We start from the raw sequence: 13,054 nt of genomic DNA on the forward strand, positions 1-13,054 counted from the left end.
TAGGAGGCTGAGGCAGGAGAATCGCTTGAACCTGGGAGGCAGAGGTTGCAGTGAGTCGAGATCGTGCCACTGCACTCCAGCTGGAGCCACAGTGTGAGACTCTGCCTCAAAAATTAAAAAATTTTAAAATAAATCAGATAATCCTATTTTTATTTAAATTATGTCAGAGTATAATAAAAGGAAAACTTCCAAATTCATTACATAAAATTGGTTTTGTTTTAATTTCCTTTATTTTTTATTTTTTGGAGACAGAGTCGTGCTCTGTCGCCCAGGCTGGAGTGCAGTGGCGTGATCTCGGCTCACTGCAAGCTCCAACTCCCGGGTTCACGCCATTCTCCTGCCTCAGCCTCCCGAGTAGCTGGGACTACAGGTGCCCGCCACCATGCCTGGCTAATTTTTTGTATTTTTAGTAGAAACGGGGTTTCATAATGTTAGCCAGGATGGTCTCGATCTCCTGACCTCGTGATCCGCCCGCCTGGCCTCCCAAAGTGCTGGGATTACAAGTGAGAGCCACCGTGCCCGCCAATTTCTAAATCTGATAAGAAAAATATGAGATTGGTAGACCAATCTCATTTATGAATATCAATACAAAAAATTATAGACCAATAAATGTAAAACATATGTACAATAATAAACGGAATCCAGCAGCATATTTTAAAAAGTATATTATGACTAAGAATAACTTGTTTCAGAAGTACAGGGGTAGTGGAATATTATGAGATCTACTATGTAAGTCAGCCTATTAATAGAACTAAGGAGAAAAATCATATGATTATCTCCTTAAATGCCAGAGAAAAGTACTTGATAAAATCCAACACATTTATTTTATTTTATTTTTTATTCAACAAATATGTATTGAGCATCTGTTCTGCTATAGCACTGATGATGCAAGAGTGAAAAAGATACTGGCGCCATCCCACATTCCACTAGAGGGAAACAGTCAATAAACAAATGAGTAAAGGAACAAGCTGTTTTTCAGCTAGCACATATATTTATTTTTAAAACTCAATAAAATGTATATTGGCAAACTAGCTAGAAGAAATAAGAGAACATTTATGATAACAAAAGACATACAAAAAAGAAATATTCAAAATATGCACAAGGAAAACTATAAAATACTCTTGAAAGAAGCAGAAGTAGACTCAAACAATTATTAAAATCCCATGTTATTAGGTAAGAACATGCAATATTATATAGATGTCAGCTTTCCCTAAATTAATTTGTAAATTTTATGCTAAAAGCCATCATGTCACTTAATGGGGAAATGCTAAAGGTTTTCTTCTGAAAGTAAAAGCCAAGACAAGGGTACCCAGTATGACCACAATGCCTAACATGGGTTGAGAATTGGGTAAAGCCCTAAGATAAGAGAAAACAACTGGAAGTATAGGAGTTGGAAAGAAGAGATAATTACTATTTGCAAATTACGTAAATATTCAAATGGAAACCCCAAAAGAATCAATGGAAAAACTATTACAAACCATAAAATTTAACCAAGAAACTGGTTATAAAATAAATATAAAAATTATTTTAAATTGCCATCAAATATACAAGCAAAAACTAGCTAGAAGAAATAATAAGAGAACATTTATGATAACAAAAGACATACAAAAAAGAAATATTCAAAATATGCACAAGAATAACTATAAAATACTCTCAAAAGAAGCAAAAGTAGACTCAATTATTAAAATCCCATGTTATTAGATAAGAACATGCAATATTATATAGATGTCAACTTTCCCTAAATTAATTTATAAATTTTATGTAACCACAACAAAAATTTTGTAGTTTTTTTCTGGAGCTGATTATGAATTATCTCCTGTTCCATGAATACTAATTGTTTCAAGAAACAGAGATGCCAGGCTTTGAAGTAGGTTACTGAGGAAGTTTGCGAGGAGCTGGGTTTGCTTTGTGCAAAATATGCCCTGTGGCTTATGTTTCCTGCATTACACCTGTCATCTCTGTGTCCCCACCTCTGAACCCTTACCTGATGAGTACTCCTTCAGGAACCAGAGTTTGGTTTGTGTGATGGGCTGTTGGCATGTGACATGGATCTTCCACTGGTCTCCAATGGGACTTTTTGCTCAGTAGAAAGGTAGCAGTCAGGGAATGTAATTTGGGTAGGACAACCTTCCCAGTGCCCTCTTAGTTTCATCTGTAATATTGCCTCCCCATTCTGACCACAAGAGGATGCTAGACAAGAATGCTAAGGTGTGAAAGACAATGCTATTGCCTTAAAAAGCACTGTTGCTGAATTACCTTCCTGGCTGCGGTGTTGAGGCGGTAGTCATAGTTTGGTGTTTTCTCTTCTCTTCTTCAGTTGCTAGTATGGACTTTCAGCTTATTTTAACCTTAGGCTTTTTATCCAAAACATGTCATTTGTGATGAGTTGGAGATACTTTTTATTAGTTATGAAGCTGCAATATGCATTTCTAGTCTTTTCCCCTACTACTTCTCACCAAGACTTTTCCTTCTTCTAGAGCTACCCTGAATTTTCCTACCACCCAACATTTTCCTGTGCCATTCACTCTTCCTGGTCCACTCTCCCTCCTCCATTTCTGTCTGAAACCCTGCCTATTCTTCAGTGCTATTTTCAAAGGTTCTTTTAAAAACACTTTTCCTTATGTTTCCAACTGGAATGTGAAATACTGCTATTTACAAGACAAATCACCATTTGATTTCTCAGTAATTTGCATTTGTTATGTAGCCCCCTAATCAACTGTGAATATCAATGCAGGTACTCTGTTTTACCTGGGTAACTTCTGGAGCACTTTGCTTATTGCCCTGCACATAGTAGGCATCAATAAAGATGGGATTGAATTAGGAAAACCCAAGGGCTTAATTTAGTTCAGTGGCACGGACTGGCTATCCAAATTGTTCATAGGATCTCACCCTTTGGAAACCATAAATTGTGTTTAATCCATCATCAGGTGATGTCAGTGACATACCCAGGAGCAGTGGTGGTCTTCACCATAGCACCATGAAGAAGAACCTGCTGCTAGCCAGATAATTTTAGCCCCTGTCTGCTTGTGTTTTCTTCAGTGCCTAAAAGCACCTACAGTTCAGGCAGAGGTTGGGTCATCAACCTGGAAGAGTCTTCCTTAACACTTGGTACCAGCCCAGATTGCAAATAAGGAAGACCCCGAGAATTAGCTGTGCTCGTTGAAACCTTTGTGATTAACAGTTTGTTTGTTTGTTTGTTTTTTGCCTAAGCCCTCAAAGCAACAAGTTGTTTACATTTATAGATGTACATGTTGAGAGTTCAGTAAACCCAACATTACTCAGTGTCATGTTCTTAGTAGATTGTTCAGCTTTTCATAAATATGTGACTAACAAGAGAGGAGATATTTGCAAGTATCTGTATATATGAATTATTCTTCAAAAAACACAAAGTCTTTCTTTTCTTGCAGGAGCCCAGAAGCTTTGAAGTCACAAGAAGAGAAGGTAGGAAAACGCACGCATACCCATTTTCTTTTCAGTGTTGACATTTTGAAGTAGTTTGCTGAAACTAAGATGAACTTCAGACTGTGGGCAGCTCATTCTTTGAAATTTTCCTGTGGCCTTTTCTGGGTGCTGACTACTTGGCATTTGTCTGTAGGGACTCGATGGACTGAAGGCCAGGTTTGCTTGTGAAAACTATGACTTCTACCTACAAGTACCAGAGGAGGGGGTACTTGAAGAACTGGCTCATTCACAATCATGTTTTGGTTTCTTAAGAGAAACCACATTTTGAGTGAAGCTTGGAATAATTATCAGTTTTACCCGACAAAACAACACAAACAACACAAAAAAATTGCTTATGGTTTGTGGTATTTCAGTATCTAGGAAGAGATACCACTGTGAAAAATATTTCTAAATAGATTTCTTACGGCTTCAGTTAAGCTGAAATAGAAATAACTAATTAATTTTCCTTTTGAAAACAATTCCATGATGTTCTGTTTCCCCTGCCAGAGTTCTTGTAGCACATTTGTTTTATGGTCTCTGAGGTATACATATATGGGTGATAATTTCAGAAATCTTGTAGTGGAAATGGAAGTTTGCCTTATTCATTTTCAGTAATACCTAGTCTCTAATAAGGGATGTCTTTTGTATGATTTGTGGAATCATTGGCAATCATCTTTTTTGTTACGTGGATGGAACGATGAGATCAGAAATGAAAGTAAGTTCCTGGTCTAGAATATGGCTTTGGTTTTAACCTTCACCACATCCTTCTCCGTGGTACTGTCTCCAAAAAGGGAGACAATCTAAAATAAGTTAGCAAATTCTATATTGACTCCTAAATCTAACATTGCTTTGCCTCCTGATTAGTTCTTGTGTTATGCAACACAGCAAAAGACATGGCTATGTTATCAACATGTGTTGCTAGAGCTTGGTAACACAAACTTTTCACACTATCTATTGTGGCCAGTGGGTAGTTTGCTGCTGTCCATGGTGCTGGATCCCTAGGGTCCTAGGATCTGGATAATCTGACTCTAAGATGAACTTTCTGGCTTGCATTCCTATTTGCCATTATCTTTGGTTTCAGACTGGATGTCCTCTGAACTGTAGGGCAATTTGTAAAGCAAACTGTGTTGTTTGGATACCAAAACCAAATGGATGAAGGTGGATGGGGCTGGGAAGGATATTTCTTATGGAAAGTAGTGTTCACAGTGGGTACCGTGACCGTGTAAGTTGGAGAGAAATAGCTGGAAGGAGAGGAGAGTTTGACATGAACTTTGGCTTTGAATAATATCTGTTTATGCCAGTATCCCGACTGTGAATGTTTGGAATTGATTTGCATTATAAAATCACATATAAACTTAACCTTTTTGGAATCTTACTGTCCTTGTGTTGAAAATGTCTCTAATAAGGCTGGGGTTGTAGAAGAGCCATGTATTTCTATTCAAATGCATGAAAAAGGCCTGATTGAAATTATGACTTCAAACCCCCAGAAGAATGAGAGTGCCCAGAGGATGAGTGAAGGTGTTAGTCAGGCTGCACTGCATTCATCCATAACCTCTCCACCGCTGGAAGCGTCAGCCTTCACAGATGGTTGACTAGGAACATACACTGTGGGTTTGTACTAGCAAATTTGTTCTGACATCACATAAACTTTTTCTTCCTATTGTGCACTGATGTCTTTCTTGCTTGTTTCTGTCAAAGTTGAATGTTTGAGAGTTCCTGAAATAGCCCAGTGCTGTAACGTCAATGCTTACAACCTGGCAGGAAGAAAAGGAGTGGGACCTTGCCGGCTGGTTCTAAATATTTTTAGGTCTGGGAATTCACTGACTCACTGACTTGGGTTGTGGGGTTGTTAATCTTCTCCAGAACAGTGTACAAGTATAAAAATAATAGAAGCACTATGGTGCTTCAGTAAACTATTTTTCTTTCAAAGAAAAGTAAGATATTGTCTAGCAATGAACACCTGGGTTGGTTCCCAGCTCTGACTTGACCCGGGACTGAAAGAGGAACAGATGAGTAATAGTTGATTTTTCTGCACAGTTTTTGAGGCCCAGGAGAGTCTAGAAAGTCTTCAAGTCTAGAGAGGAAGCTCCCAGTCACAGAACCTGAGGAGGTTTTCTGTTTTGGTTTGTCTTATTTCAATTCTGTACCTGACTCAGGAGCATCCACTCCATTGAAGGTTTGGAGCCACAGATGGCTAACCAACTGCAACTTCGTACCATGTGACTTTTGGAAACTCTTGACTAAGTATGTGTGTTGAGAAGTGAGAGGGGCTAATGTTAGCAGTGGAAGTCGAGTCCAGGTCAAATCATAGTGGGAACTAGAGAAAGTTGGGGCAAAGTGAATGCATTGTGTGCCTTAGACCTGTCCTCTGCCCTATTTCCCCCTCCTCCCCTCCAGCCGTAGATGTCATGCTGTCTAGCTTTCTTGCCTCTGGCCTCACACTGTTCCTGCATGCCTTGTCCCTCATCCTTGTCAAATCTACCTCCCCTTAATCCTTTCCAACTCTGTTTCTTGAAGTGTTTAGCTTACCCTATCTAATTGGAGAGGGAAGGGCTCCTATCAGGTTGTTAATTTCCTGAGATCAGAGACCCTCCCTGCTCCTTCGTCCCCAGATTCCTCACAGCCCTAGCTCAGGGCCAGTAGTTAACCAACAATTGTTTCTTAAATTAAATGCAAGCTACATATTCGCTTTGTGTGTGTTGCCTTTTCATTCTGGCCTTTGCTAGTAATATCTAAGTGAGGCACTGGGCCCTTTGGTTCTAGAAAGGCACTTTTAAAGAAATGTTCTGTGGCTATCATTAGATATTCCTGGCTGATGCACTGATGAAAATTCAGATAAACCTAATATTACGGGTTGAATTGTGTCCCCCAAAAAGACATGTCAAAGTCCTAACCCAGAACCTGTGAATGGGAACTTATTTGGAAATAGGGTTTTGGCAGATATAAAGACAAAGTCGTAATGGATTAGGGTGGGCCCTGATGCGATAGTGAGATCCTTATAAGAAAAGGGTGAATTGGACACAGACACACAAGGAGAACATCATATGATGATGGAAGCAGAGAATTGCTGGCAACCACCGTAAGCTGGCAAGTTGCAAGGAACCCTCCATCCCTAGAACCTTCAGAGGGATCATGGCCCTGCCAGCCCCTTAATTTTGTACTTGCAGCCTCCAGAACTGGGAGAAAATCCATTTCTCTGGTTTTAAGTCACTTCGTTTGTGGAACTTTATTATGGTGGCCTTAGGACAGTAATACACTTGGAAAATGTTGGACTCAGTAAACTTTAGTTTTCATTGTTGTTGTTGATGATGGTATTTTGACTGGAGAATCTCTCAGGATTTTTCATAGGCAAAATATCACTCTCAACAAGGAATGTAATATGCAGCATTTTCCAAACTTGGTTTTCTGTGGGATCTAACAAAATTAATTGTGTTGTTTTTGACCATCTCAGGGCAGGCATTCTATGTAGTGCCTTTTGCAAACCCTGCCCTAGAGAGCCCAGAAAGAGGGAGAGCTTCCTCCTCAGAGTGCCCAGGCACCAGACTGTGCTCCATGGGCTGTGCATGCACAGAACACTGTGGCAGCAATAATGAGAATATCTTCTTGGTCATTCTGAAGTTTTCAGAGAACGTTCACATTCTTTACCTCCCTTTTCCTTGAGTAACCTGCGACACAGAGCAGATAGCCCTGTACACATTAGACTCCTTCCTTTTCATGTTAATTTTTTGTAGGGATGAGGAATGCTTCTGGGCTGGTGCTCTCTGATGCCCTGAACCTCTCTTTAATGAGTGGTGGTTGCTTAAGTGACTTGATCTTGCTTCATCACATCCAGGAGTGTCTGTACCTTATGTTGGTTGCCAAGCCCAGAGAGCTGAGAGGGACTTCCTGGGGGTGCTTTGTTTCCAAGTTAGATTTGTGGGACTTGAAGGTAGACACTGTAGCAAAGATTGTGGCAGGACTACGAGACTGATAGGGTGTCCCCTGGGAAGGTAATGTGCCTCCCCAAGGGAGACGGAGCCATTCCTCCTTCAGGGGAGTCCTGTGTGACCCTGGATATTCATGCCTGGGACCTACCTATGCAAGCTGCATGGGAAGGAGTGATGGCTGCATCTCTCTGTGCTCTCCAATGCAGGTATTTTTATAACTCCCATCAGACACCTAAAATTTAATTTCACCCTTTTCTGAAGCTTCAGCAAAGGGTGCCACCCTTACCTCTCTGAGACACTCCCGTGTCCACTGTGAGGGCCAGTGCTGATTGCGACTGCCAAAATTCATCTACTCAAGCCAGTGCTTTTCTCTGACTGATCCCATCACGCTGAATTATAGCCACGAGCGAACACTTGAGTAGGCCGAGCAAATGGCAGAGATAATTCAGCCCTTGTCAGCCATCTCTGAGGAGCATAGGGCGATCTGTAAGCTATTCCAGATGTCTGTGATTGTGCTGTGATTAGGGGCTGCGAGTTTGGGGATGAGCACCAATGTCAGGTTGCATTACCTCCTCTCCCTATGCTGGCTCCCGCACATGTCCCAGCCCTGTCCAGCCTGGCCTGGCTTCCAGCAAGGCTGTGAGGGAGCCCGGGAGAGGAGGGCCACTGCTGTCTTCAGGGAAAAGGATAAAAGGGGGTGACCATCACATGCACACTCAGCGTGGCTCTGGCTGCTTCGCAGTGCAAATCTCCTAAGCAAACGTGACCTGCCAGTCCTGAGTGTGAAACTAGAGTGTCACTTTCCGAAAACCCATGGAATCGGTCCCTAATTGGCAGCTGCCTCCAGTAGACCCTTTATAGTTCTCTGCATCTGGGTGAACTTCAGCTATCAAGAACTGCATTCTGTTTACCATTAATTTTGATTTTGTGTAGCAGATGTTTTCTGGATCTCTCAGTTCCCTGCCTAATCTATCTTGGTGTAATGTGAAGTGGCTGACTGTCTTCAGTGAAACAGATTAATAAACTCCTAGGTTATTTTGAGGTAACTTCTTTTTTTTTTTTTTTTTTGAAGAGGGATAAAATGTTTTAATTGTTGAAATACATTGGTCAAATTGAGTAATTTACATTGTAGTACTACGTAATACACAAATCATTATCAAATTAATTTTCACAGATATCCCACTAACCGTCCATTCACAAGTCCTTGAAACAGTCAGAGAACTAATTATGAAGAGCATGCTGTGACTTAGAAGTAGCAACGCCAATGGCTATGAAGTATTGTAGTTGCACATTGCCTTTCATGAAAAGAAAATAAAAATGTATCAAAATGTGACTATATGCCCATGCCAAATTTGAGGTTATTCTTTATAATGATTGCATGAAAATTACACATTGTTCCTATAAAAGGAAAGTTCTGACATTTAAATGAAATTTGAAAACCATAATAGTTAAAAAACAGAAAGAGATAGTTGGTAAGAATCCGGTGTTACCAATTTTCACAGCTAAAATTAAAGTGATAGCCTAGAAATAGCAAAAGATACAGACAAATATATTGGATTTTAGTCATTCATTTTATAGTGCCTTACTTCATTCTTAGCTTATAATAGAATAAGGATTTTGTTATATAAAAACTATTCAAAAAGCTATCTCAGTGAAAAAGACATGACCTCGATGAAATGTGTTGAGTGGCCCACGGTAGGAAATGTCAAAATGCAGCAGCCCTGGCTAGGCAACAGCAGCCTCCATGACAGTTTGTTAACTTGTCTTTCGTAGGTGGCCACAGAAAGTTCCATAAAGTGTACTGTTTAACCAATTCCCTTCTATTACCACAACAATATGTACCCAGGGTTTTATGTATACACTTAAGATTTGGGGGAATGCAAGAGGGAAGGGTGACTGTTTAGAATTTCCTTGGAAATGTCTACGCACATTACAATGTCCCACGGAGCCAAATTCCTTCCAAATTGATGAGCATGCTCTTGATTCTTGAGTCATGATGTTATTTTCTTCTAATTTTTCCGAACTGTCTTTGTTTGACTGGACACCATATTGACAGCTTCAGATGGTAGGCCAACATATACTCCTCCATAGTTTCTCCTCTTGTCATCTTCTGTTATGGATTCTTCTGTTACATCTTTGGCTGCTCCTGCAGGGCCTCTGCCCGCGCCCGCGCTTGTGGCGGTGGAGTTCCCGAAGCCCATCGCGCAGCCGGCCAGGGAAGCCGCACTCCGGGGCTTGCGGCCGCGGGTCTTGGGGGCGGAGACCCAGACGAAAGGCGGCGCGCCCCGAGCGGGAGGCTGACGGGGCAAGGAACCGAGTGGAGGCCGCCCCTCCCACAGCCGAGGGACGCGGCCCGTGGCGCGGCGGGCTGCGGACTGCAGGGCCGAAACAACCCGGCACCCCTCCGAGGTAACTTCTTTAATAGCTGCAGATGCAGGGAATTTAAAGGGAGCCATCCAGATTTGACAGTGCCTGGAACCGTGGCTCTTTTTCAATTCAAGACTGCCATCTGGGGAAAGAGATGGCTTTTCCTTCCCCCATCCCACCCTCTCTCACTTACAGTGGGGCACTGCGTGTTCTTCTACAGTCACTGGGCTCAAAGAAGTTGAAAGTGACATCTATCTCCTGTCCCCCAACCTCACAGAAATTGGCTCTTTCTGGGTCGTGCTGCCTTTTTTCAGCTGCTGGGAAACTATATTGTGTCTGGTTGTCCGAAGTTGAGTGGGAAATGCATGGCGCACCTAGCTGATGTGTTCTGCTTAAGTAGTGATTTGATGCCCAGTTTTGATCATGACCAATTGGTAGGCAGCTTACTCACAGTGTGACTTTGGGTAAGTTACTCAGCCTTACCTGAAAAAGGATGGGGATAGCATCAGTCTGAATTCTGAGTTGTAGAAACCCAACTTGTGCTGGCCGAAGCCTGAGAGGCTTATGAAGCTGTAGAATCTAAGGGTGGATCTGGCTTCAAGAATAGCTGATAAAAGGATTCTCACACTCTTCCTGTCCTTCCTTCTCCTGGCACGTTGGCCTCTTCCAGGCAGCCTTCCAGGATGGCCACAGGCAGCTGCAGCTCACAGAGTCCTGCCTGCTCACCATCTCAGAGGGTGAAACTTTCCCCTAGAATGACACCAGAAAAATCCCATCAGGGTTTGCAAACTCATCCTCATCCAGACCACAGGCAATGGTTGTCCGCAAAGGAAGATTCTGGGCAGGGATATGGTCGGTGCCCACACAGCCTCATGGACATATTAGGAGGGGTGACTATGTATGCAGAGCCGTTGGCACAGGATGGGCAATGTTGGCAGTGCTCAGTGCATGGGTAATTTTTACTAGAGCTCTTACAGGCCTGGCCATAGACATAGAGGCCTTTCTCAAGTAAGCCAGTTCATTCTTCTGTCTCCAAGATGCATTCATGAGACCCTGGATGTTGTAGCCTATTGACTTTTCTATGAAGAATTATTTTTTTTTTTTTTTTTTTTTTTTTTTTTTGAATCAGAGTCTCACTCTGTCACCCAGGCTGGAGTGCAGTGGTGCAATCTCGGCTCACTGCAAGCTTCGCCTCCCAGATTCATGCCATTCTCCTGCCTCACCCTCCTGAGTAGCTAGGACTACAGGTGCCCGCTACCATGCCCAGCTAAGGTTTTTGTATTTTTTTAGTAGAGACAGGGTTTCACCGTGTTAGCCAGGATGGTCTCTGTCTCCTGACCTCTTGATCTGCCCGCCTCAGGCTCCCAAAGTGCTGGGATTACAGGTGTGAGCCATGGCGCCCGGCCGAAGAATTATCTTAAACTTAGCCTATTCTGGTCCCTTTCCTCTGTCAGAGTCTTTCTTTAACTTTATGCTCTAATTCTCTCATTCTACAATCAGAAGAACTAAGCCTTTAAGATGGCACCTTTAAGAACTTAAAGACAAACAGCCGGGCGTGGTGGCTCATGCCTGTAATCCCAGCACTTTGGGAGGCCGAGGTGGCTGGATCACAAGGTCAGGAGTTCGAGACCAACCTGGCCAGCATGGTGAAACCCCGTCTCTACTAAAAATACAAAAAATTAGCCAGGAATGGTGGTGCATGCCTGTAGTACCAGCTGCTCGGGAGGCTGAGGCAGAAGAATCACTTGAACCCAGGAGGCGGAGGTTGCAGTGAGCCGAGATTGCACCACTGCACTCCAGGTTGGGTGATAGAGTGAGATTCTGTCTCAAAAAAAAAGAACTTAAACATAAACTTCTCTCCCAAGATCCCAAAATCTCCCAAGATTTCTGAGCACTGGGGTCGGAGGACCAAGCACAGCATTATCCAGAGGATTCCCAGGCTGTAGATAACTCTAAGGTTCTGTTCCCCAGGATTCTGCAGTGTAATTCTAGTGCCTGGAACTGGAAAGGCGAGCCTGGACTAAGACAGTACAGGTGAACGGGGTTCTCACTCCTGTCCCTGCACATGATCTTCCTGATCCCACGCCTTCCAGGCCCTGAGTAAGTGGCTGTTCCATCCCATCCTCTGGCTGAGCTCAGCTCTCTCCAGGGATTGGAGGCAGCAGAACCTTGTGGTGGATAGCTCAGGGCTCATGATGGACCTGCCAGTGATGCTGTCTGAACTTGAGGTATGTAAATCCTCCCCAAGAGCCACAGCGCCACTCACCTGGTACCTGGAGCCTTTGCCCTGGGACAGCTCTCATGCTGCCGTGCAGGCACAAGTTTTGGAAAAGCAGGGGTTAGGTGTCTTCCTCCCAGGGTCCCCTGTCCCTAACACAGAATGGGCACTGAACAAGTGTTAGATGCCTGGGATATCCCAGGGCTGACTTGTCTCTGTGTCATCTCTCGATTTCTCACAAAGGTCAGATCACAGGCACAGTTGTCTCTGTGTCATCTCTCGATTTCTCACAAAGGTCAGATCACAGGCACAGGGCCTTCCAGGTTGCTTGACTGTGAACCCCGTAGCTCCAGGATACCTGATCCTATTTGTTGTGCTTGCTTTTCCCACCAGTCCCTGGGAATGCTCCCCTTCCTTAACTACCATCCTCAGAGAGCTCCTCTGCCCTTTCTAACAACGTGTGGGTTCTTCCCCTAGAAGGAGCTTAAAATGTGTTCATGCACATAAGCTAAACCTCTGTGGTTATGACGGACAAGCTATAGAGCCTTGGTCGGTGTGGGCAGGATAATGAACCCCTGTATAATCACTTGTGCTTGCCTAGGGGTCTCCTTAGAGGTTGCAATGCAATATTTGGGCATAGGTCACTATCTGGAATTTGTGGGAAGAGTCACATTGTCGAAGAGCTCATGACTCCTAAGGGGTATGAACCACTGCACATTCCTGAAGACCAAAAGACAGGATGGCGTCAGCCTGAAGCATGCTGATCCTGCCCCTCAGGACCGTGGAGAGAGATGATGGTGCTCCCTGTACATCTGCTGAGGTCCCTACCCCACCCAGGAGGTTCACCCTCATCTCTGAGATCCCAGCAGAAGTTAAGCTTGACGTTTGTCATCTTTGTTCCTTGACTGGTCCCCAAGCCAGAGGCATTTCTTTGCTTTTCAGGAACCCTTGAAATTATCTTCTCCATATAAACATGGAAGCCCTTTTCAAACCTCATTAAGCTATTTGCCCCAGCATATTAATGTGCTATCCACAAGCCTCTGGGGTTAATTATCTGTGACTTAAAAATCATTTGTTTCTGTCTCTTTTGTCTCATTGCTGC

At 43.2% G+C, this 13,054-nt stretch overlaps 2 protein-coding genes and 1 long non-coding RNA gene across 4 annotated transcripts in view; 1 reads left to right on the forward strand and 2 right to left on the reverse strand.

Moving 5' to 3' along the window:
* FSTL4 (follistatin like 4) overlaps positions 1-13,054 on the forward strand; it is a 417,177-nt gene that overhangs the window by 36,419 nt on the left and 367,704 nt on the right. For both annotated transcript variants that reach the window (XM_017871986.1, XM_017871987.1), the window contains exon 3: positions 3,408-3,441. In XM_017871986.1, coding sequence (XP_017727475.1) covers positions 3,408-3,441 — 34 coding nt within the window. The remainder of the gene's footprint in view (positions 1-3,407; positions 3,442-13,054) is intronic.
* The window catches only part of LOC108529569 (uncharacterized), a 34,117-nt gene that overhangs the window by 8,983 nt on the left and 12,080 nt on the right, over positions 1-13,054 (reverse strand). Inside the window, exon 2 of the long non-coding RNA XR_001885575.1 lies at positions 10,218-10,484. This is a non-coding gene — a long non-coding RNA (uncharacterized LOC108529569). The remainder of the gene's footprint in view (positions 1-10,217; positions 10,485-13,054) is intronic.
* Positions 8,983-9,766, reverse strand: LOC108529567 (overexpressed in colon carcinoma 1 protein). Its single transcript, XM_017871988.1, has one exon. The coding sequence runs from the start codon at positions 9,566-9,568 to the stop codon at positions 9,377-9,379; it is 192 nt and encodes a 63-aa protein (XP_017727477.1). The 5' UTR covers positions 9,569-9,766; the 3' UTR covers positions 8,983-9,376.

Source organism: Rhinopithecus bieti, unplaced genomic scaffold (assembly GCF_001698545.2).
Source record: "Rhinopithecus bieti isolate Rb0 unplaced genomic scaffold, ASM169854v2 scaffold_5889, whole genome shotgun sequence".
NCBI classification, from domain to species: Eukaryota; Metazoa; Chordata; class Mammalia; order Primates; family Cercopithecidae; genus Rhinopithecus; species Rhinopithecus bieti.